The sequence below is a fragment of the Amblyraja radiata genome, chromosome 8, assembly GCF_010909765.2.
Source record: "Amblyraja radiata isolate CabotCenter1 chromosome 8, sAmbRad1.1.pri, whole genome shotgun sequence".
NCBI classification, from domain to species: domain Eukaryota; kingdom Metazoa; phylum Chordata; class Chondrichthyes; order Rajiformes; family Rajidae; genus Amblyraja; species Amblyraja radiata.
Window position 1 is genome coordinate 12,452,790 of NC_045963.1, and position 24,328 is coordinate 12,477,117.

Consider the following 24,328-nt stretch of genomic DNA (forward strand, 5'->3'; position numbering starts at 1 on the left):
CATGAGGACCAAAATTGTTAGATACATCTGCCAAACCTGAGGCTCTGAGAAGAAAGAGAGCACTGGTGAGCTTACTAATCGCAAAGGAACTGGCAGGTCAAGGAAGACCTCCACAGCTGATGACAGAAGAATTTTCTCCATAATAACAAAAAAAACCCAAACACCTGTCCAACAGTTCATAAACACTCTCCAGGAGTGGATTTGTCAATGACCACTGTCCGCAGAAGACTTCATGAACAGAAATGAGGTGAGGAATAATTTCTTTAGTCAAGGGTGGTGAATCTGTGGAATTCTTTGCCATAGAAGGCTGTCGAGGTCATGTCAATCGATATTTTTATGCAGAGATGGATAGATTCTTGATTAGTAAGGGTGTCAGGGATTATGGAGAGAAGGTAGGAGAATGGGGTTCAGAGGGAGAGATAGATCAGCCATGATTGAATGGCAGAGCACACTTGTTGGGCCGAATGGTCCTATCACTTATGACCTTATGAAATGTTACTTTGTTTCCTTGTAAGAATTATGGGCAGGCATTGTGCTTCATAGCTGAGGCTTGATTATGTATTTAAAATACACAGGGTTATGCAAAACACATCAAACAGCATCAAAAGCATTGTGCAGGACTTTGTTTATTAAAATATTTAATCAAGTTTGATTAAGTAATATTTACTCATGCCTCATTGATTGGTCTTTTCTCTTATACGCCAAGTTTATTTCAAACATAGAGAGTGGAGGGTGCCTAGAACATGCGGCCAGAGGTGGTGGTGGACCCAGACATGATAGTCGCATTTACGAAACAGTTAGATAGGCACATGGAGTGGTGGGATATGGATCATGTGCAGGCATGAGCTTAGTTTAACTTATCATAATGTACGGCAGGGACATTGTGGGCTGAAGAGCCTGTTCTTGTTCTGTATTGTCTCCAGAATTTGCGGAAATTGATTTAATTTAAGAAATTTAATTTAAGGGGCGGCATGGTGGCACAGCAGGTAGAGTTGCTGCCTTACAGCGTCGGAGACCCGGGATCGATTACGACCATGGATGCTGTCTGTACAGAGTTTGTACGTTCTCCCCGTGACTTGCGTGGGTGTTCTCTGGGATCTTCGGTTTCCTCCCACACTCCAAAGACGTACAGGTATGTAGGTAAATTGGCTTGGTAAATGTAAAAATTGTCCCGAGTGTGTGTAAGATAGTGTTAATATGCGGGTATCGCTGGTCGACGTGGACCCATTGGGCCGATGGGCCTGTTTCCACGCTGTATCTCTAAACTAAAATGGCATCTTGCTATTCAACTTTGTGTCTCAAAACTATTGATAGATGCACTGCAGAAAACTCAATACTATGGTATCAGGTTTTCCCTCCTTCCCTTTCAATCAACATTGCTGGCTGTACACATGCATTTGGGTACAATATCACTGTCAGAAAGCAATTTATATCCCAGTTCAAAGAAATTTCATAAAAGGCAAAGAATTCCACAAATTCACCATCCTCTAAAGAAATTCTTCCTCATCTCCTTCCCAAAGGAACGTCCTTTAATTATGAGGCTAAGACCTCTAGTCCTAGACTCTTCCACTAGATGAAACATCCTCTCCACATCCATTCAATCCAAGCCTTTCACTATTCTGTACGTTTCAATGAGGTCCTCCCTCATTCTTCTAAACTCCAGCGAGTACAGGCCCAGTGCTGTCAAACGCTTATCATATGTTAACTCACTCATTCCTGGGATTATTCTTGTAAACCTCCTCTGGACCCTCTCCAGATCCAACACATCCTTCTACAGATATGGTGCCCAAAATTGCTCACAATACTCCAAATGCAGCCTGACCAGCACCTTACGGAGCCTCAACATCTCAGTGGGCAGTGGACTCAGTGGGCAGTGGATGAATTAAGTTAAAGGGCCTGTTTCAATGACACCAAGAGCATTAGGGGAAAAAAAGCAAGGAGCAAGGAGATAGCACTGTGTATCATAAATGGTATATGTCAGATGTTAGGGCTTGGTCTCAGCTACACCACCTATATCAATGACTGGGTAAAGGAATGAAAGATTTACATTCTTGATTAGTACAGGTGTCAGCAGTTATGGGGAGAAGACAGGAGAATAGGGTTAGGAGGGAGAGCTAGATCAGCCATGATTGAATGATGGAGCAGACTTGATGGGCCAAATGGCCTAATTCTGCTCCAATCACTTACGATTCCAAAATTATGATAGGCATTTTACATACTAAAAACAACTTGTATTTACATAAAATGATCTATCAAATAAAATGTTCGAAAGTATTTGACAGCAATATATTTAGTCATAACAGTGTGTGGACATGGCTGGAGTAGATGGAATCTATTACAGAGAAGTACAACCTCATACACTGTAGATTAACAAGGGGAAAAAACAGAATATTTTTCCAATGACAAAGGCCTGCAAATTGTTGAGGTGTACAATTGGTTGCACTAACTAGTTCACAGATCATTAGAGGTCATTGTGCAAATGCAAACCTATTCTTAAAAGCTGTTGGAATGTGGATGTTTATTTCAGCACATTGAGAATGTAAAAGGATAGGAATTTGTGTTTAAACAGCATAGGGCCTTTGCAGACCACATCCTGACCAAATTTGGTTAGTTCAGTAAATGATGATAGAGATGCAGGGCGTATTTTCCAGAATGATACCAGGGTTTTTAGGATTACGTTAAGAATGGGTTACACAGTTAAATTTTTATCCTAATTGTGAGATCTGATTAGAATGATAAACTGATGCAATAAAGGGACAAAAAAAATCCTCTGGAACATAGACTATTAAAGATACAAAATTGGAAAGTATTAGAACAAATATAAAGTAGAAAAGTGAAAGAAATCTGCTAACAGACTATTACTATACGGCCAAATTAAAAGATGATATCAACTAAAATGCAATCATCAAACTTTCATAATGTAATCATGTATCATGAAGGTTTCTCACCATCCTCCTGCAATTTTTTAAACCAAATAATGTTTTGGTAAAACTCTGCTCTCAAGACCAACAGTTGCTCAGTGTCACTGATGTATACATCAGCAGAAATTTAATAGTAACCATAATAATATTATGTAACTTAGTTTTCTTCTTACCATTTCGCTCTTGAATCATTCGAAGAGCTTGTAATTGCAATTCTACATTTTTCTGCAACATCAATGACTTAAAGACTTGAAAATCGTCTGCAGCTAGCACTGGTTGGAAGACAGGCTATTTAAAAAAAAGCTCAATTTGAAAACTCAAGACAAACAAACATTCACATTTGTTAAAGAACAGTGACATAGTTTATTGAACGGTTTAACAGTGACTTAAGTTAGATTTAAGCTGACTAATATCTCACAAAGCTTTTCTCATTGAAACAAAATAAACATTTCTTATTGAAACAAATGGTTTTGCAAGACTAACAAATACTGAAAACAGAGCTGATTTTAAAATGAAAATTAGTTTTCCATTCTCGTCGATTCTCCATGCCACATCATCCTATAATTCTGAATTATAAAGGACTGATCAACTTCAGAAATTAAGCTCCAAGAATGACTGGTTAGAATGGAAGATATTCGACAGGCAGTGAAAATTACTTGCCTCCATCAATCTTGCTTCCTTTTCACCCTGCTATTATCCCTTTATTAATTTATTCCTTTAAGCGGCTAATCGGATCTTGTAGAGGAAGGAAACAGAGTTTTGATTTAAATATATGCCAGGATTAGAATATAGAGAGAAGTCTGATCCAGGACTTGCAGAGCCTCGGAAGACAAGTATCTTTTTGTTTAAAAAGGCGCCTCACTAGAAAGCACAAGATTTTCCCCTGTTCTGGGCTATTACCTCCAATTCTGGACCAGAATATCACCCTCACCATTTGAGGCTGGACTTCTCGTTTCAACACTGAGCTGTTTTCCTCTTACCCCAATGACAGCCCGTCAATTCACTCTCCTCCCAATTGCTCCCGGGGCATGGAAGGCAGAGTTTTCACTTGTCTTGCTTTACTCGGATTCCCTGTTTTCACCCATGTGTACATTGCCTCTCCACTTCAGGTTTAAGTAAACATGTTGAAGCTAAAGTAGTGACTAAAATGTAGTTAACGATCAGAATATATCTTCGCCCAAGATCCAAATCAGTCATAATTTTTTCCCTAAAATACACTTTATTTATAATGTTATACATGTAGTTATTCTCAGAACAAGACTTGTCTACTTACCAGATGCAAAACAGCTGGAATTTCTTCCCCCAAAATACACTTTATTCATAATATAGTACATGTTGCCAATCTCGGTACTTCTTAATACTATTTATATTAATTGAGTGTAATATAAATTTTCCAATTCCTTGAGCAAACAGTCGATGGATTTTAATTAAGCCCAATTCAGCCATTATTGTATAATGACAGCATGACCTTACACTGTGGCCTTTTGCTATAGAGCCTTTGCAAAAGCTGCACCAAGCTCCAGTGTTGTTATACCAGACCTTGTATTATGTCAATCTGTAACATTCAATTGGGGATAGCTCCTTGTGCTGGAAGAGCTGCAAGATAATCAGATAATCCAGAGGACATCATTCATGAAGTTGACCATCTTCCAGGACCTGTTGTGTAGATAACCAGTGTTATCCTGCCATTTGAGGAGAGTCTCCACAAAGTTCACTGTATTTTGTTCCAGTCTTTCTTCCAAACATACTTTCCATAAGAATATATAGATGACAATCTCATATCCAGGACAGCAGGCAGTTAACTACTATATTTACAAGATGAAATGAGAGACTGTGTATTCTGCAACAAATAAATCACTGTCCGATTTCCAGAGGCTTACTCCTGCTCCTAATCCATATAATCGTATTAACTAGGCACAATTCAGAAGTGCGATGAAATACACAGATGGGGTAAACCCCTTAAAAAAGGCAATGTGAAGGTTTGATAGTGTTTAAAATTATGAATAATTTAGACAGAATAGATAATTTCTAAGGATTTAAGCGCCAATAAACAGGTATAAAAAGAATAAAGGCAATTGGTTAAAGGACCAGAATGCAAGAAAATATATTTTCTGCAAATTAGTGGTTAGACTTTGGAATACACCATATCCAGGCAACATCTGTGGAAAGAGACATTTTGGGTCTGCTACCTTTCGTTAAAAATCGCAGTGAAACAACGACCATTTATCTTTTTACTGATGTGGGAGTCGGCTACTGTCCAGAATTCACTCCATCTTCTCCTATAAATACTGTAATTCTAACTTTCATTTTAATTTACCCTCATTTACACTATCCAAATGTTCAGGTCACTTAAATGTAAATAAGTCAGTCATTTTAGCATTAAATTAATGCTGTCAATTATAACGTTGTTCATTACCCCTGGCCTGAGCCTAAGGTAGTGGCTGTTCACAAAAGGACTAGATCTTGGTCAGGACCCGTTTCGTATTCCTGGGGCACAAAGATAGTGCAAACAAATTGCTAATAAAAACATGTTTAAATTTAAAATTATATATCCTTGGGAGTAAAATAACACAACTTTTTATTATGACAAATCTCAACAAGGTTGCTTGAAGATGCATAAATCGGAGCTGGATAAAAAAGTTAAGGATTTAAGTTTTTGAATAGTTCAGGTGTGCTAATTGAAACCATTACTGCCTGGATCAACAGTAAGAGGTTGTCGGCTAACAAAAGGGCAAACGGATCTTACCAGGATGCAACGTTTAATGGAAAACCACAGGTGCCACAAAGACAGAAATTAGCAAAATGTAACTGCAAAAAAAAAAAGAAAGAGAAATAGAAAGAATGGCTGATTTATGAAATACAAGAGAGTAATTAGGCAGGCAGAGCCTTCAAGTTGGAAGGCAATTGTATACTTCCCTTAAATGCAAGCTGGCTCATACACAAAACTTAGAAAATCTTGTTGCAATTGTAAAGGGCTTTTTTGAGACATATGGAATACTGCATGTGATCTTAGTTTCGCATCGGAAGGGGAGAATATATTTGCTCTGACATCGTGGATTTATTCGTTTTTGGAATGAGAAGGTTGATTTTAATTAAAGCTCAAAGAAGAATAGATTTTACTCACTGGAGTTTCAGAAAATGAACTGTCATCTTAAAGATATATGGGAAATTGAGAGAACAGCTGGAAAACCCAGAAATAGGGGCTCTAGATAAAAGATGTTTTGTTAGGACTGATAACAAGATTTTTTTTGGGTGGGGTATTTTCTTGTAGTCTGTGGATGCTCAGACATGGAAGAGTTTGGGTCTATGATTGCTAGAGAATAAGGGTACCAGGCAAGAAACTAGTTTAGAGAACCAAGATTAAAGACTTAACAGATCATAATAGCCAACAGTTAATGTTTAAATATGAGAATCAGTGCACACGTACAATATAAATGTTACTATCCAGAGAAATGTAAATAACAACCTCCATGATTTGAAATACATCAAAATATTTCATACCAACCTGAAGCTTACCTGTAGTGTTATTGGGTACTTTAATCATAAATGATTCCGATGTACAGAATTTAGTGGCTGAAGGAAATAATTAAAACATTCCCTGCCACAAGAACAATATATGTTGCAAATCCAGGGATATACCTCTCTGCCACAATACAGAGCTACTATTAGAGCTAAACAAATCTTTATAATACATCACTGGAAATAATATTTTTGTAAGAAAGAACTCAGATGCTTATTCATACCGAAGATGGACACAAAATGCTGGAGCAACTCAGCAGATCTGGCAGCTTCTCAGGAGAAAACCAACAGGTGATGTTTCAGGATGAAACCCTTCTTCAGACTGTCTGAAGAAGGATTCCGACCCAAAATGTTCACCTGTTCCTTTTCTCCAGATGTGCTGCCTGGCCTGCTGAGGTGCTCTAACACTTGTGTCTATGATATTTTTTACCAGAAATTATTATCAAATGCAATTTTTGAAAAATATTACTTCATTCCACTCTATGTCTAAAGTCAGAATTATAAATCAATTATATATTTTCAAAGGTTTAGATATGTTGACATATTAATATAACACCATTTATATGTAAATCCTTTTTAATGTAACAAACTGTTCCAAGTGTCTCTAAAGTAGAACTTCTAAACAAAATTTGACAGCAAGTAAGCAAGGTAGGTTTTAAGAAATATCTAAAAACTGAAAATGCAGGGGTCTATGGAAGGAATTCGGGCTTAAGACTTTGATGCTAAAGGTACAGCTTTGCAATAGAATTTGAGGATGGCCAAGAGACCACGATAAAAGGAGTTCAAGCTCACTATGAGTGGGATTGGATGGCAATCAGCCAAAATATCAGATCTTTCACATGGAATCACATTTAACTCATTGGAACATGAATTGGATAAGGGATGAGCAAAAATGTAAAAGCCTTATTTTTGTTCTCTCTAATTCAAAGTCTAATATCACAAAATATTACTAAGTCATTTTCAACTCAAATGACAGTGGTAAAAAAATGTGCTTCTTTACCCGAAATGACTCAGACTGTGCAAGTGGAGAATTGCAGGCTTCTAAAAACTGGTCCTCCTGGATGCCAACATCTTGGACATAGCTCTCTAACAATTGTTCAACCTAAAACAAAGGAAGATCAACTAATTATTCATGAAAAAAGTGTCAACCACCTGAAAGAGACAATTGAACTTAAATTTATTATCCAGCTGTTAAACCTTTCTGAAGTTTTCAATTCTGTAAAATCTATTTCAAATTCAGACCATTTTGCAAATGCAAATTAGTCACCACATAATGTGCTGCATTTTTAGACTTTTTTTATGGAAAGGAAATACATGACTATGACATCATTCCCAAATTATAGTAAAACAAATTATTTAAAATTTAAGATATTTTGAAATGATTTGGTAATTTCAGAGTGTCATTTCATGCAACCAACAGAACATAGAAAAGTACAGCACAGGAGCAGGTCCTTTGGTCCAATGTCTGTGCCAAACATTATGGCAAAATAAAATAATCTGCCTGCACATGTTCCAATACCTTCCATTCTTCGCACCTACTAAAAGCCTCTTAAATGCCTTTATTGTATTTGCCTCCATCACCACCCCCAACTGCATGTTCCAAGTACCAACCGTCTTCTGTGTGAAAAAAAAAATTGCTCCACATATCTCCTTTCAACTTTGCCACTTAAAGCTATGTCTTTGACATTTCCACCCTGGGAGAATGACCTTATCTATGCCTCCAATAATCTTATATATATATATATATATATATATATATATATATATATATATATATATATATATATATATATATATATATATATATATATATATATATATATATATATATTTGTCAGGTTTCCTCTTGACCTCCAGTGTTCCAGAGAAAACAATCCAAGTCTGTCCAACTTCTCCTCATAGATACTACTACCTAATCCAGGCAGCATTCTTGTAAACCCGTTTTGCACCTTCTCCAAAAGCCTCCAAATCCTTCCTATAACAGGGTGGTCAGAACTGCACGCAATACTCCAAATGCAGCCTAACCAAAGGCTTGTAGAGCTTCTTGACTCCTATCTAGAAAACAGAGCAATGGATAAGATAGGACAGATATTACCATGGCCACCTTCCCCCCCACCCCATGTCCCCTGTCCCCTAACCCCACTCCTAAAGTAAAAGAAAATGTTGGATACCTGCCTCTGAGCTACACTGTTTATTCCAGTTTAAATATATTTACAGGAAAACCAATTAAACAGTTAAATCTGACACAAATTAGAAAGGTGGAGGCTGATTATTTTCAAAATATGGAGCTGGAGGTCTCCAATCTCATTCTCCTTGGTTTTTCCTGACACGATCAAGGATTACAAGTCTATCTTGCACAAACCTCTTCACTCTTTCTCCTTTCAATGTGCACACACTTGGTTTTGATTCCGTATCGCTGTCACTTCTTCTGCCATTAGCTTTGTGGCGAGTTTCTGAAGTTGGAAAGGTGGCCGAGAGTGAGGAAGGGAAGGAGGGGGAGAGAGTAAGAGAACATGACGTGACCTCTGTTGGTCCAGCAAAACAGAAAATCCAGCAAGGCTCTGGAAGCAAGGGTACAGGAAAAATCAGTGGTGTACCAATGTAGAAAAAACATAAAAAGGGAGTACAAGTTGACACTCGCTTAGTTGGCTTAGTTAGGCACATGTGGAATATTCTATCAATCACCAGAATAGGGTTTGATAAGGGAATCAGCAGTTGAATAAGAAGGTCTAAGAAGGAACTGCAGATGCTGGTTTAAACCGAAGATAGACACAAAAAGCTGGAGTAACTCAGAGCAGGCAGCATCTCTGGAGAGAAGGAATGGGTGATGTTTGGGGTCGAGACCCTTCTTCAGACTAGTTAGGGATAAGGGAAACGAGAGATATAGAGGATGTTGCAGAACTCTTGTTGGAGAGAGGAGGAGAACTTCTTCAAAGTAGACATACCTTGAGGAGATATTGCAGTAGAGCAGACAAAATGCGGAAGAAGGAACTGCAGATGCTGGTTTAAACCAAAATGTTAACTGGTTTCTTTTTCCACAGATGCCAATTCACTGGCTGAGACCTTCCAGCATTTCAATTGTTGTTATACCCGTCATAGCCTCCCCGTGCATTGATTACATTGCTACCTGCTGGTTGGCACTTCCAGCAGTGCACAGATTATGTCCCTCCAGGCTGCGATTATGTCATTCCCCTGCTGCGAAGGATGGATTTGGCCATGTTGCTGTATAGCATTCCTTTTGGTTGGATTATTCAGTACCATCTTACTGCCTGGAAGATGCACTGGTATTTGAGGAGGTTCATTCCATACAACTAAATAATAGAATACTACAAGGCTGCTCCCAGGGAACAATATCAACTGTTGCTGCAAAACCATTAACTTATGGAAATACATTCAGACATTTGGAATCTGGTTTAATTCAGTTTAAAGATACAGCGCGGAAACAGGCCCTTCCGGCCCACTGAGTCCGTACCGACCAGTGATCCCCGCACATTAACACTATCCTACACACACACACACTAGGCAACACACTTATACTAGCAATGTTACAATACCTATCTTCAGCGGCACTGCAGTTCTGCCACTGGGGGGATTAAAATGCCGTTTTGTACTGCCTATCGGAGGCGGACTTCCTCGGCTGTTAGCTGCTGCAGAAAAATCGACCCGCCTCCGGTTCGCGCTATATTTTTTTAAAAAGCTGGACAATTTAATATTTGGATTAAAATAAATAGCGACTTTGAACGCCCTCATCGCCTATAACTTGACGGATCACAAGAAGGGAACGAAGCAAAGTGTAAGTCGTTTATTTTACATATAATCTTGATTCCTGGGATGGCTTTAATCTAATTTTACGTTGCAAAAATGTGATTTGGGCCCCATATGAACCGGCAGTGTTTTTCCTACCGATACGGGGTTCAAATTCACCGCAAATGCAACGATCCAATCGATCACGTTCCAGAAGCAAGATGATTAAAATGCCCGTTTTTTTTTGGAGAAGAACCGTCTAAATTGTCTATATTTTGTGTTATTCTCTCTCTCCATGATCATTATTTTTAAACTAAATATTCACAACAGTTTGGATCACATGTATTGTGCAAAAAACAATAATTTGATTATATTTTGGGTGGGTGTTTCTAGATTCATTTATGGAAATTAAACATTAAATTACTTCCATCTGGGATATAAATTCATGACAGTGAGATTTAAAAATCATGTTATATTGTGAATTCCTGTGTGAATGAGATTAGTTTGTTATTTGGATACATAGGCTATTAAAAAAAATTAACCTTTTCTTAAGAAATGGAATCTACAGGACATTGTTAATGAAAAAGTAGTGGGCAGAAAGGCATGTCATGCGTTGTTTGAAGAGCAAAAACTTGTAGTTTACAATGCCAAAATTGAAAAGTTGAGGAAAAACAAGGTGGACAGAGTTGCTTATTGGTTACAATCTGAGGAGTATGATGATGCTACTGATTATGATATGCCAATGTACCAGTAAGATGTTTTATATTTGTTTCAGAATGCTTCAATCTATAATAACTGAAAATTTCATTCAGTTCTCTTAATTTTTAAGAAAGTTATGGGCTTTTGACTGTCCTCGATCACAGCTTTTGTGTTAAGTCAATGGAAAAGCAATAGGGAACACGATGCTAATTTCCGAGTATGAAATTGGCCACAACCTTTTTAATACTGAAGATATGAAAGTGAATTAGGTGTCAAATTAAACTTCTTTTTATGCTTTATCTGAAGAGATAAATTGCAGACTTGATTTTTAAAATCTCAAAATTTTGTAACATTGCTACTTTTACCAAGCCAATTAACCTACAAACCTGTACGTCTTTGGAATGTGGGAGGAAATCGGAGATCTCGGAGAAAACCCACACTGTCAAGGGGAGAACGTACAAACTCCGTACAGACGCTCCGGGGGCAGGAGGGGGGAGGGTAGATGGGGGGGGGGGGGGAGGGTAGATGGGGGGGGAGGTGGGGGGGCAGGAGGAGCGGGGTGGGCGGGGGGGGGGGGGGCAGAAGGAATGGAGACACTTTTAAGAAGCCAGACAACTTTTAATGAAGTATAGCGGGCAATTAACATTACCGGTCGGTTTTCCTTAGTTCTGAAAACTCCAATGAGCCAATTAAAATACCCGTTCAGCAAAGCAGATTGCCTACGTCTACCTCGACTGCCTATAACTACATGGTGACCCCACACTACCACTGCACTACGAGTTCAAAAGAACCATGCTGACCAATTTTTACTCGTGGAAAATTTTTCAGCATACTGAAAAGTTTTCCTCGACCAAACTGAGGCCTCGAGTATGCGGGAACCTCTCTCGAGCATGAAGGAGAGTTACAGTGACCTCCTAGGACCATGTGTCAAACATGCTATGAGTTTGTGGCGAGTGCAAACTCTTCTAAACTCGCAAATTAGGTCGCCATAATGGGACAGGCCCTTTACCGTACACTGTGCCAGCCGTCTTTTACCTTCCTGTTCATCGCAGGTGGGAATGTCAGATAGCGCTCCCCTGCTTTCCATGACCCCCAGTGCCCTCGAGCTTGAAAGTCGAAGACAGTTGCTGAAAAGTCGCATGTGGGACAGGCCCTTTACTATCTTTGTACCGAGGCTAGCACTAGAACACATTAAAAACCTCTTTGACTGCTTGGTCATGGAAATTACATAAATAAATATTTATATAGAGATATAATTGGAATATTGTACATAAATTACATGATCTGGCCAGATACATTACTGTATCCTATATTGCCATTTGTGAATATTTAATTGAGAAAAAAAAACATTGCTTTAGTACATCATGTCTACACAAGGCAATCGGTAATCTCGAAGAGGTTTTTTTTAGGCTTGTACATAGGTGATGTGGACTGAAACACTCATCAGGAGACGTGAATAAGAAATGGAACCGTAAGCAGTGAACGTTTCACATGCATTGCACGTTATCACAGTTAGTATTGTTTGTGATATTTGCGAAGTCGTGGATTTTTCTTGTGCAGATAGAGATAAATAAATTATGCCACCTGCAAGCTCACCTCTGAGAATTCCCACACACTTTTACAGTTTTGTGCTGGAGAATAAATATGTCAATACGTGGAAGCAGGTTGCTTGCAAACACAAGCCTCTTCACTGCTCGTGTTCACTTCGTGACCACTTGGTCCCTATCTTATGAAAAGTAAAAAATCTAAAGTGCTCATGGACTATTCAGTGTGCAGTGCAGTATTAGTTGTGTAGACATTTTAACCTGAAAGATTTTCTGGTAGAATCTCTGTAAAGGGCGATGCATCACAAATCACAGAATTTGGTAAGTGCAATTGTATTGCAAAAGCAGTAAGAACTTGATTGGAAGCATCAAAAGTTACCAGATTTAACAAATGAGGAAATACTCAAAGATGTGAGCAGAAATGCAAAATGGAAATGTAAAGTGGTAAATAAGGAAAACAAAAGTAGGTGGTTATATTGAATCAGTGTAATATAGCACTTTCAAAAAAGGGAACAGCGCCTAATGAAAGGTACCATTTCAAAGTCAACAAGCATAGGGAGCATGAGGGAAAGATTGAGTTTAAACAAGTTGGCATAGGCATTCAAGAGGCTGGTTATGGAACATATATGCTCTGGGAGGCTGGTTATGGTACACATTAAACCCATCCTACCAAGCACCCCTGATCCACTGCAGTTTGCCTACTGCCGCAACAGGTCCATGGCTGATGCTGATGAAGCTGAATTTTAGTTAAAATGTAAGAAGATATTAAATTGGCTTCTGGGCTAGCTTACAGCTTATATTTAGTCTCAAATTAGGCTTGCCTCAGGTTGCGGGTGTGTGGGATAATAAATCCTATAACATTGTCTCCCAAGTGAGGAAGTGACAGAGAAAGAAACAGCTAGTCACATCTTTGAAGTAAGATGCCATAAACCAAATGGCCTATGTTTATGAAGGACCAAATGACAGAGAGGAAGCAGCGAAAGAGCTAGGATGATCTCTGTGAAGATAAAATGTCGTAAACCAAATGGCCAATGTTATCTTGTACTATGTAAACAAAAGGCCTTTGATGTGATGCATTCTGTGGAAACCTTTTCCTGTACCTCTGACCATGACTAATGTCTGAAATGTGCTAAGGGGACAAAAAAACCCTATTTAAGGCAATGTAATTCTGTTGTTCAGTGTGGTGGACGGAGGACGGTCAAGTGTCTGTAATGGTCACTTGACTGGAGTTCTCCCTCCCTTCCATCGGCCGATAATAAGTAAAGTTGTGAACTGGTCTACCAAACAGTTTGTATGGTGTCTGTTTATTAAGAAGCGAACCTGGTTTAGTAGTTATAAAAGTAGCTTTTTCAATGCCGTCTCCCTGACCGTAAACTCATCCCTGGAACACCTGGATAAGGACACCTACACATGTTCAATAAACCAGATTCAGACAACAGAGTATGATTCATTAGGTATTTTATTACACTACTAAATAAGGCACATACACTCACGTATCCCCGTATATACCCGTACGCACTTGTAAACTCCAAGTACAGCAGAGCACGCCGCAGGATATTCCTGTTCTTGGTCACCTGGCACCGTTCACGACATGGTCCAAGGTTGGGGCTCTCTCCTCGAAAGTGCACCCAACATCATCCTTTATTGCATTTCTTATCAGAGCAGACCTCGTCACTGCCCCCACCCAATCATAAGCCCCCCTTGTCTGCAACGTTTCTGCACTATTAGCGGCAGGGCGCGCAGATAGTCTACCCAACTGTTGTGTTTTGTTCACCAACGCTCCATCAGACTCTTATTCATAGACTACAGCTCTGCTTTCAAAACCATTATCCCAACCAAGCTCACCTCCAAACTCATGGATCTTGGAGTCAGCACTCACCTCTGCAATTGGATCCTCGACTTCCTGACCAACAAACTACAATCAGGGAGGATAGGGGACAAATCATCCTCTACGATAATCCTTAACACTGATGCCCTGCAAAGATGCGTTCTCAGTCGCCTGCTATACTCTTTATACATTCACAATTGTGTAGCAAAATACCAATCTAACACAATCTATAAGTTTGTGGACAACACTGGATATCAAATAATGATGGGGAGTACAGATGGAGATTGAGAATCTTTCAACTTGGTGCCAAGAGAACAACCTATCCCTCAACTTCAGCAAGACAAAGGAAATTGTGATTGACATCAGGAAGTGGAACAGTACACATGCCGCAATATACATTGATAGTCCCGAAGTAAAGATGGTGGAAAGTTTCAAATTCCTCGGAGTAAATATCATCAGCATTTTGTCCAAGATGAACCACATTGAAGCCATCGCTAAGAAAGCACACCAATGCCTCTACTTCCTAATACATACAATAAATTAAAACCTGGCATTATTTCACAAAACATGGTAGAGCTAAAATTAGAATTCATTCAGGTCAAATAATATAAATACTTCTAAAATTGTTTTTTTTTTAAATGGGGCTCAACCTTGTTTTTGAAGTAATATCTATATGTCAACACTTTCAAGAAGCTTTCAATTCGATCTGAGCAGATACTGTTTCTAGAATTTTTCACCAGGCAATCAGTACATAAATAATCAAAAGCAAGATAGAATAGAGCGTGCTCTTCCCACAAGGTGTTAAAAGAAACCAGTGAAGTTTCATTTGTTTTAATTGTAGCCAAATAACAAGTTTCAGAAATGTAATGTAGCACATAACATAGTTGAAGTATTTCATGTGGAACATGTTGAATATTTGCCATTCAAAAAGGCTTAGCAGGTCATATTTGGTTGCAGTAAAACTGGGCATTAACAGAAACAATTCAAGATTGCCTTGTTTTACAAATTTGATAACAAACTTTAGGACTTTCAATGATGTTTAAAAAATATTAAATGGGTAATATGAATAATCCATAATGAATAATCCGTTGGTTGGCGGCGCGACTCACCCGTTGCAGCGGCCCCTACAGCCTGTTATTATTTATTTTTTGTCTAGTTAAATGTAGTGTTGGTGTTTTTTAATACTGGTTTTAAATGTGTATATGTGGGGGGCGGGTGGGGGGCAGGGGGAAACTGCTTAAAATCTCTTCCCTGTCTGGGAGACCCAACCTTTTCCCTGTCGGGTCTCCGTTGTCTTTGGGGCCTAGCACCGTGGAGCGGCCTCCAGCCTGAACGACCCGGGGGCTCGGGAGACTGCGGAGCTGCGGACTACTCACCATCGTGGGGCTGGCCGGCCTCGGAGCGTGGGGAGCGGTGGTGATTCGCTGCTGCGACTCAACTCCTGGGGCTCGGAGGCTCCAGCAACGCAGCCGCAGGTCTGGTGGACTGGGACATCGGGAGCTCGTGGGTCCGGGGGGAGAGAGAGACCGCTTCCCGGAGCTCCCGCAACGCGACTTCTCCAGCCCGTATCGCGGGGTTGGAACGACCTGGAGCGGGGTCATACATCGCCCGGCACGGCTTCATGGCCGTGGGACATTCCAGCGCCCGCCGGGGGCTCCAACTTCGAGACTTCTAGACCGGGAGCGGGGCCGTAAATCGCCCGGCACGGCCTAAAATGGCTGTGGGACTTATCATCGCCCGCCTGGGGCTTCGACATCGGGAGAGTCATGGAGAACAGGGGAGAGAAAAGACTTTGCCTTCCATCACAGTGGGTCCACTGTGATGGATGTTTGTGTGAACTAAATTGTGTGTATGTCTAGGAATTGTCTTTGTTTGTATGGCTGTGGAAACAGAATTTCGTTTGAGCCTCACTGAGGCTCAAATGATAATAAATTGTATTGTATTGTATTGTAATGCTCCTCTACACAGCATCTAGGAAAAAAATACCAATTAATTGGCAATATGAAATATGCATGAGTGACATGGCACTGATTGATAGCAATTCCATGGATAACAGCCAGCTAGATTCAATAGATCCATCAGGGCACTCTAGATTTTGACCTTCATACTGAACCACAAAGCATGCCAAAGGTCAAGTGCAGGCATATCTCAATGCATAGCTAAGTCACTGTATAACCAAATGGTTAAGTAAAGTACTGAATATATCTGGATATATTTCATATCGGGATACATTTCCTATCTGGGTTATCGACTTTACTCCAGGTATAGTTGGCATATCGAGGGTGGCGCCATTCATTTAAATGCGCTTTATGAATTGGGTGGAATTGAGTTGGATGGCATGGTGACATAGCATTTAGCATTATTATCTCGTAGCTCCAAGTACTCAGATTCAATCCTACCCCCAGCTGCCTCTGTCCTTGTGGATTTCCTCCTGCATTCCAAAGATATGCTGGTAAATTAACTGCCAATGCAAGTTCAACCATGTCAATAAAAAGATAGGCAAGAGAAAGAGAAAAAAATCATGTGACAAGACTGCGGGAGCGAGGGGGGGGGGGGGGAAATGATGGGATTGCTCGACTGGATTCTTGCATGGACCCAATGGATGATAAACATTAATTAAACCATGTATGTGTTTACAATAGACAATAGGTGCAGCAGTAGGCCATTCGGCCCTTCGAGCCAGCCCCCGGACCCGCGAGCTCCCGATGTCCCAGTCCACCGGACCTGCGGCTGCGTTGCTGGAGCCTCCGAGCCCCAGGAGTCGAGTCGCAGCAGCGAGTCACCACCGCTCCCCACGCTCCGATTCAATGTGATCATGGCTGATCATCCCCAATCAGTACCCCGTTCCTGCCTTCTCCCCATATCCCCTGACTCCGCTATTTTTAAGAGTCCTATCTAGTTCTCTCTCTTGAAAGCGTCCAGAGAACCTGCCTCCACTGCCCTCTGAGGCAGAGAATTCCACAGACTCACCACTCTCTGTGCGAAAAAGTGTTTCCTCATTTAATTAGTTAATTTTAAGTTAATTATATACAAATTTATTCAACTGTCACAAACTGCCTCAGATTGTCAAGATAACCGGTCAGAAGGCACTTTGTAGCTTAATTTCAATTAATTAATTCCGTAATTTAACCTCACCCCATTTCATGTAATGGTTAAACGAGCAAGGCTAACAAGATTTCTGTGTGCCTTCAAAGATTATTGCAACAATGACCATCCCATGAGAGGCAAAAATAGAATGTCGCCCAACCAATTCCACGATCTTTTAGTAGAAAACTCAACAACCTCATTGTAGAATTTAGAAACAAGGAATTGCAGATGCTGGTATACAAAAATAGACACAAAGTGCTGAAGTAACTCAGTGGGTCACACAGCATCTCTGAAGAAAATGGGTAGGTGAAGTTTTGACCTGAAACGTCACATAATCATGTTCTCCAGAGATTGCCTGACCCGCTTAGTTACTCCAGAACTTTGTGCCTTTTTTATTCCCACTGTAGAATTACTCTAGCTATCAAACTACTCGAGCGGATGTCATAAATGATCTACTCTTATGTCACAATCGAGCAGAATATTTCAACAGAAAATTATTACTTTATTCTAAGTAGCAGAATCACAAAGTTTATGGCTCTCATGAAATATCTGCTCATAGATTTTAAGTTAATATTAAACAAGGCACGAACAGAACAATATACGTGTTGTTAAAGCAAGAGTCATTCATGCATGTTTTGAATATTCAATTCAGAAACTAAAAGACCCTCTATTTTTAAGATAAATCTTAGCTGTAGTAGAAAGAAAAAATGCTAACCATTTGAAAAACAAAGAAAATATTATGACAGGGGTCACAGACCTGATATAGTAATTTTGTTTCACTTTCTCCAACACTACCTGCAGGGTACTAACAGTGTTTTAAAATTAGTTGCAGTAACAAAAATATTTAGTAAATAACGAATCACTGAAATATCCCCAGCTACAGATATATTAGTAAACTTTAGATAATACAATTATCAGAATGTCTCCAACGACCAAGCATGGTTCAATGCAAATAGCACCAATAAATCTTGAAAATAAGTAACAGATTATTCTTGACAGGACAGTTAACAAATTTCAGTGCAAATAAGGTGGTGAAAAAATCATATTATGAAAACCTGCAAATAACAACAGGAAGTTGATATAATGAGCAAGCAATCCTAAAGAAACTCCTTTCTGTCGAAATTGACAGCTTAATTAGATTATTATGGCATTTTATTGCTCCACTCAATGTTTCCATCTCATTCATGAGCAAGAGTAAACCACAATTCCCTCTTACCCAAATTGGCAATGGGACCAAGAAAAACTGAAAAATAAATTATTGGAACCATTTAATATTAGTTTGCCAACAATCTAATTTGCAACAGGGGATCAAGATCGGTAGGTATTAAAATATAACAAAGGAGATACAAATACACAGATTCCAAGAGGATATTCCAGAATTTTGACCCAGAGAACTGAAAGTACAACCACCAATGCTGGGGAGTGAAAAATAAACAAGATACCAATATATAAATACATTTCTGCTTCTCCAAAACAAAATGCTGGACACACGGGGCAATTAATGGTGGGACCAATAAAAACACTAACTGGTGTAACTTCAGTATGGGATTACCAAATCCAACACATAGTTTGGAGGTAGACCGTGGAAGAAAACAAATAGAACAGTTTGGGAGCTTGAGAAAGCCATGAGGAGATTTACTACAATTTGAGGGAAATGAATGGAACCTTCCAAGGACAGTCCCATTTAACCAATCACTGAAGTGATGAAAAAAGTGTAATGGCTTGGTCAATTATGTCACAAACAGGTCACAAGGGACAGGGGTATACACTGCACCATGGCCAATGTGACAAAATATATTATTTTCATATTTGATGAAAAGTGTTTCAGACTAGATCATGGAAAAATTATGAGACGTGTTCAAATACAATTGGGGAATTGTTAACTTGATGTTAACATGAGACATAGGATTGATAAGGATGTGCAGAATGAATGGACAAGGGTTTTCTGAGAATTAGATATGAGAGTGGGGTGGGGTGGACAGGGATGGACGGAATAATACAGAAAGATAATTTGATTACTATATTAATTGTCATGTGGGCAATGTAGGCAACTTGCAATCCAGCCAGAATGATGTTGAAAAAAACATAACAGAAATCTCAAGAACATGATGAGGGATGAACATTTTAAAGAATCAAAGAAAATAAAACAACAAAAAAGACAAAATAAACTTGGAGAAAAATATAGGAGAGTATTAGTGAAAATTATCTTTTGCTTACCGTCAGGAGGCAAGTCATCTTTATTACTGCAGCATCATGTGTCTGCACGAATGCATTAAACAGATCAAATATGTTTTCAATGCAAATGACATCAAATATTCTAACGAGTGACAGAATTAGACTGTGTTAGCCAAAAGAACTCACCAAATCCTTGTAATCGTGATGGATTTCTGTATAAGATAACTTGTTTTCTTCTTCATCATCAAAAACTGAAATAGAAAGAAATAAACATTGACACTTGTCTAATAAACACTGCATTCACCCTATCGCTCCGGCATCTGCAACCTATTTTCAGGAATCAGTAAATAGGTGAGGTCACAATAAAAGAGCGATAAAATGGGTATATTAATACCGAGTGTTGTCAAATCACAGAAGGCCTAAAACTCTGTTGCATGACCAATCTCTGAAAATCCAGGCAAAACATAAACAGAATGGGGAAAAATATCAAATTGACCGTTCACCTGCACAATTCTGTTCGATGAAATCAGTCACTGGAATAATCCAACACGGACTGCTGAGGAACCCAGCAATCCCTTCCACAACCCACTCTTCCATTTTTTCCCCCCCGGAGCTGAGCGAAAAGCGACTCAGCTCACCACCAGGACGCCAAGGTTCCCGGATGAAAGCTGCTCCAAATATGTTTCCTTGACAACCAACGAGCTGAGCAAGAACAGCTTGGTCATTCAAGCGCAAAAAAAAGGACATGCGTCATGACACGTCTATGCCAAGTTTTATTAAAAAAAAGGCAAGTTCGTTCTTCCGTGCTAATAGCATCCACAGAATTCCGCCCGAATAATAGACAGGAAAGGTTGTGGTCACAATGCCATTTATGACAGGCTGCTCAAGCGCACAGTTTGCTCTTACCGTTCAACCAGCTCTAAAGCTGAAGGTCAATTCTGTGACTGATACAGCTCTTTACCCCAAAATAATGCATCTAATTTAAAATGTGGGGTACGTAGCCATCAGATAGAAATACCAACTCCTAATTTAAAAATAAACGGAGGACGTTGAGGTATTTTAGCACGTTTTAATGCAAGCTTTTTTTTAAACATAATTCCAATGCATTCTGGCTTGCCTCCCCTTTCTGCTATCTGTATACTTGTTATTCAAAGTTTTACTACCCAAATCAAGTACAACTGTCCATCTGCTAGTTGACCTATGCTGTCTTCATTTCTGGGAAATTGTGGTGATCACCCAAGCTCGCTAATGTTTGACTCCAACTTGTGTGCATCAATCCTCAATGTCAGATGCACAAGTGAAGCCTTAAATTCTAGGAATTCTCTGCATATATTTCAGGATCTTTTGCAATTGATGACAAGTTCCCAGGTTTCAGTGTGTTTGGAATGAACTCCAGGTCACTGCCAGCCAAATATTCACCTCCAGAAGTGCAAATGTGCCTTTGGTTTGCAGTAATCCATAAACTTAATTCCATAAACTCAGGAGAGCTAATAATTTTCATAAATTGCCAAACTAGACAATTCCTAGATCTCAATAACTCCTGATTAAATCACAGATTTCCTTTCAAGTTATTGTCCTTATATTTTAATCTCTACAAAGTTTTTGCCCTGATCTTTGCAATTTTCTACAAAAAAAATAAGGATGATCTTTACCACAGCAACACTTTTCCACATTAATTCATTATTCCTAGATATTCTCAGTCTTAAAACCGATTGATCCCTTATTTCTTTAATATTCAGAATTTTTCCCTAATTCTTATTTCTTCATAATTTCTAATTGTAATCACCCCACCGTAACTTCCTTCAAGGCATTCTGAAATTCAGTCTCTGAAATTCTCTGCTGATTTTACTTCGGAGTCACGTGAGTGACTTCGTGAAGAACCCCGCCTACGGCGCATGCGTGTCATATCGCATACACGCATTGAACGTGTCGGACCTGGGGAGGACGTCCCCTTGAACGGGAGAGTTGAAAAGCCGGTCGACGGCAGGTAAGTGATTCTGCATTTTCACCGTTTTTTAGGAATGGATAGAGGACGCAGAAAGGCTGTGAAGAAGCTGCAGGATGTCGGCGGTAAAGGTGCCGGGGACCCGCAGCAGCAGCCGACGGCACAGGCAGTTTGCGTTGAGCCAGCTGTGCCAGATTCAAACCCCGCGCCGGGAGAAACTAATTCTAGACCGGGCGGGAAGGCGAAACGCAAAACGAACCGCTGGGAAAGTGAGCCCGAAAAATCGCCGGTAAATACTTACTTGTATAGCAGTGATGATGACCAGCTGCAGGGCATAGAGCAGCCGGCAGCGATCGCATCTGCAGAGCTCGGAAAACAGTACGAGTGGCTGCAGCATGTGGGGCCGTCATCTATCTGTTTGGAGGAGTACCGGGACGGCGAAAAACGGCGTTTGCAGCGGCCGGGAGCAACCAGAGCCGGTAGGCATGGCGACGAGTTGCGATTTAAACCGCGTGCGACTAGTGCCCGAGGGCACGAAAGTCGGCAGGAGCGGTGGGCTAAAAAGAAACACCCGCGAGCGACTAGTGCGGGAGAGCACGAAAGTCGGCTGGAGCGGTTGTGGGAGGAACATCTCCATAGTGTCAGGCTCCAGAAAATGGATAAAAGCCGCACACATACAGGTGTAAGTCCCTCAGAGCATGGCCAGAAAAGGCTGCTGGACATATCATCCTCATCTGAAGAGGGTGTTCAAGGGCTGCCTGACTCGGACTCTGAACAAGAGTCAGAGCCACGTTCCCATATGGAGGATGAGGGAACACAGTTGCTGGACATGGTGCACACATATTTCCAGCAAGAAGAAACTGGAAAAGACCTAGAGGCCAGGATGGCGGCCAGCATTGATTATATGACGACCCATCACCTCAAAACTGATACCTTAGCTGAGGTATGGGCAAGACATTTACCTCCGCGAAATTGTGCGGCTCTGAATGTACCCAAGGTGAACCGAAGCATTTGGAGACACGTGGGGCAGGATATTCGGAGTCTGGATATAAAAATACAGAATGCTAGTAAAGGACTCTCGGCGGGTATAACAGCTTTGGCCCGTAGGCTGGAAAATGTGGATATGTCCAATGACATGAAAGACGCTTTAGCACTGTTTTGCAATGTTCAATTTGAACTGAACAACATCAGGAAAGGGGCTATTCAGCCAACGTTAGACCCAAAATTTGCAATCCTGTGCAAACAGAAAGCCATAAACCTCAAAATTTGTTGTTTGGGGGTGACCTATCAAAACAGGTCAAAGATTTGGAGGAAGAGGCCAAAACGTTGGGCCTAATAAAAGCGACCAAAGGATATGTCGGAAAACGGTATCATCCTTATGGGACGACTAAAAAAGCAAGTACTAGTATGTATAGTACGAAAAATTGGAGAGAGGCCAGGGGAAACCAGCAACAGCGTCCTTTTTTAGGGGTTGGCCCGGGACGCCCACAATGGAAAATGCGGAAGCCTCCACTTCAACATTTACCCCACTTTCAACCTCAAGGCCCTCCGCAACCTCGGTTAAGACCAAGAAAGTAACACCACCGATAACCATGGAGGTAGGTGGGTCTGTGCCTCAAAAATTAATAAGGAGCACAGAACTTGGAGGGAGGTTGCAATTTCATTTGGAAGCATGGTGTAAGTTAACTGTGGATAGGTATATCCTTAGCAGTATTAAGGGATATCTTATAGAGTTTATACACATACAAGAACCTCCAGTACAACATACACCGGACAGAACTTATATGCTTACCAAATTAGACAGAGCTAAAGCAAAAATTGAAATACAAAGGTTGTTCACGAAAGGAGTAATTGAAAAAACCAAACATGAACAACAGGAATTTGTCTCAAATATATTCATTAGACATAAGAAAGATGGGGGTTGCCGGATAATTATTGATTTATCAACACTTAATAAGTTTGTACAATATGCTCATTTTAAAATGGATACTTTTAGTACTGCTACAGAGCTAGTGTCGGCAGGCTACTTTATGGCAAGTATTGATCTGCAAGATGCTTACTATACGGTACCCATCAGAGAAGAACACAGACGGTTTTTGAAATTTAATTGGATGGGTCAGCTTTGGCAATACAAGGCGCTACCAAACGGGCTAACGTCAGCCCCTAGATTATTTCACTATTAACACACTTGATATGTTAGTGACTTTACCTATAGGGAAAGCCACTGAGTTCCAAAAGGATTGCACAGAGCTTATTAATACCGTTAAACCATCCATTAGACGGGTAGCCAGGATTATTGGGAAAATTATAGCCACGTTTCCTGCCATTCAATTTGGACGATTGCATTACCAAAATTTACAGAGAGAAAAAATTAGAGCACTAAAAATTAATAGAGGCCATTTTGATAGGCCTATGGAGCTAACAATTAGAGCTATAAAAGAACTACAATGGTGGGAACAAAATGTTATATATAGCTCCAACCCAATAGTTATTCCAAACCCATCTGTGGTATTACAAACAGATGCCAGTGCACTGGGTTGGGGAGCAACGGATACCATCTCGAGCTCTGGAGGGAGATGGAATATACAGGAAACTAACCTACTTACCACAAAGGGTATAAATTACTTAGAAATGTTGAGTGCTTTTTATGGTTTAAAATCTTATTGCTCGGGAATGATTAACCAGCATGTTAGATTGCAGATAGACAATACCACGGTGGTGGCATATATAAATCATATGGGTGGAAATATATCAATATCCTGTGATGAATTGGCAAACCATATTTGGGAATGGTGTATCCAAAGGAATATTTGGTTATCGGCTACGTATCTACCAGGGATACTTAATTCAGTGGCAGACGCCAGGT

General features: G+C 40.1%; 1 protein-coding gene across 3 annotated transcripts in view; it reads right to left on the reverse strand.

Moving 5' to 3' along the window:
• The window catches only part of cfap36 (cilia and flagella associated protein 36), a 45,132-nt gene extending 24,942 nt beyond the window's left edge, over positions 1 to 20,190 (reverse strand). For 2 of the 3 annotated variants that reach the window (XM_033025182.1, XM_033025180.1), the window contains exons 1-5: positions 20,021 to 20,175; positions 19,704 to 19,768; positions 19,560 to 19,601; positions 7,441 to 7,542; positions 3,095 to 3,209 (exon numbers count right to left, since the gene is read on the reverse strand). In XM_033025182.1, coding sequence (XP_032881073.1) covers positions 3,095 to 3,209; positions 7,441 to 7,542; positions 19,560 to 19,601; positions 19,704 to 19,768; positions 20,021 to 20,114 — 418 coding nt within the window. In that variant the 5' untranslated portion in view covers positions 20,115 to 20,175. Of the gene's footprint in view, positions 1 to 3,094; positions 3,210 to 7,440; positions 7,543 to 19,559; positions 19,602 to 19,703; positions 19,769 to 20,020 lie in introns of all 3 variants that reach the window. The other variant, XM_033025181.1, reaches the window with a different exon arrangement.
• Between the last annotated feature and the right edge of the window lie 4,138 nt (positions 20,191 to 24,328).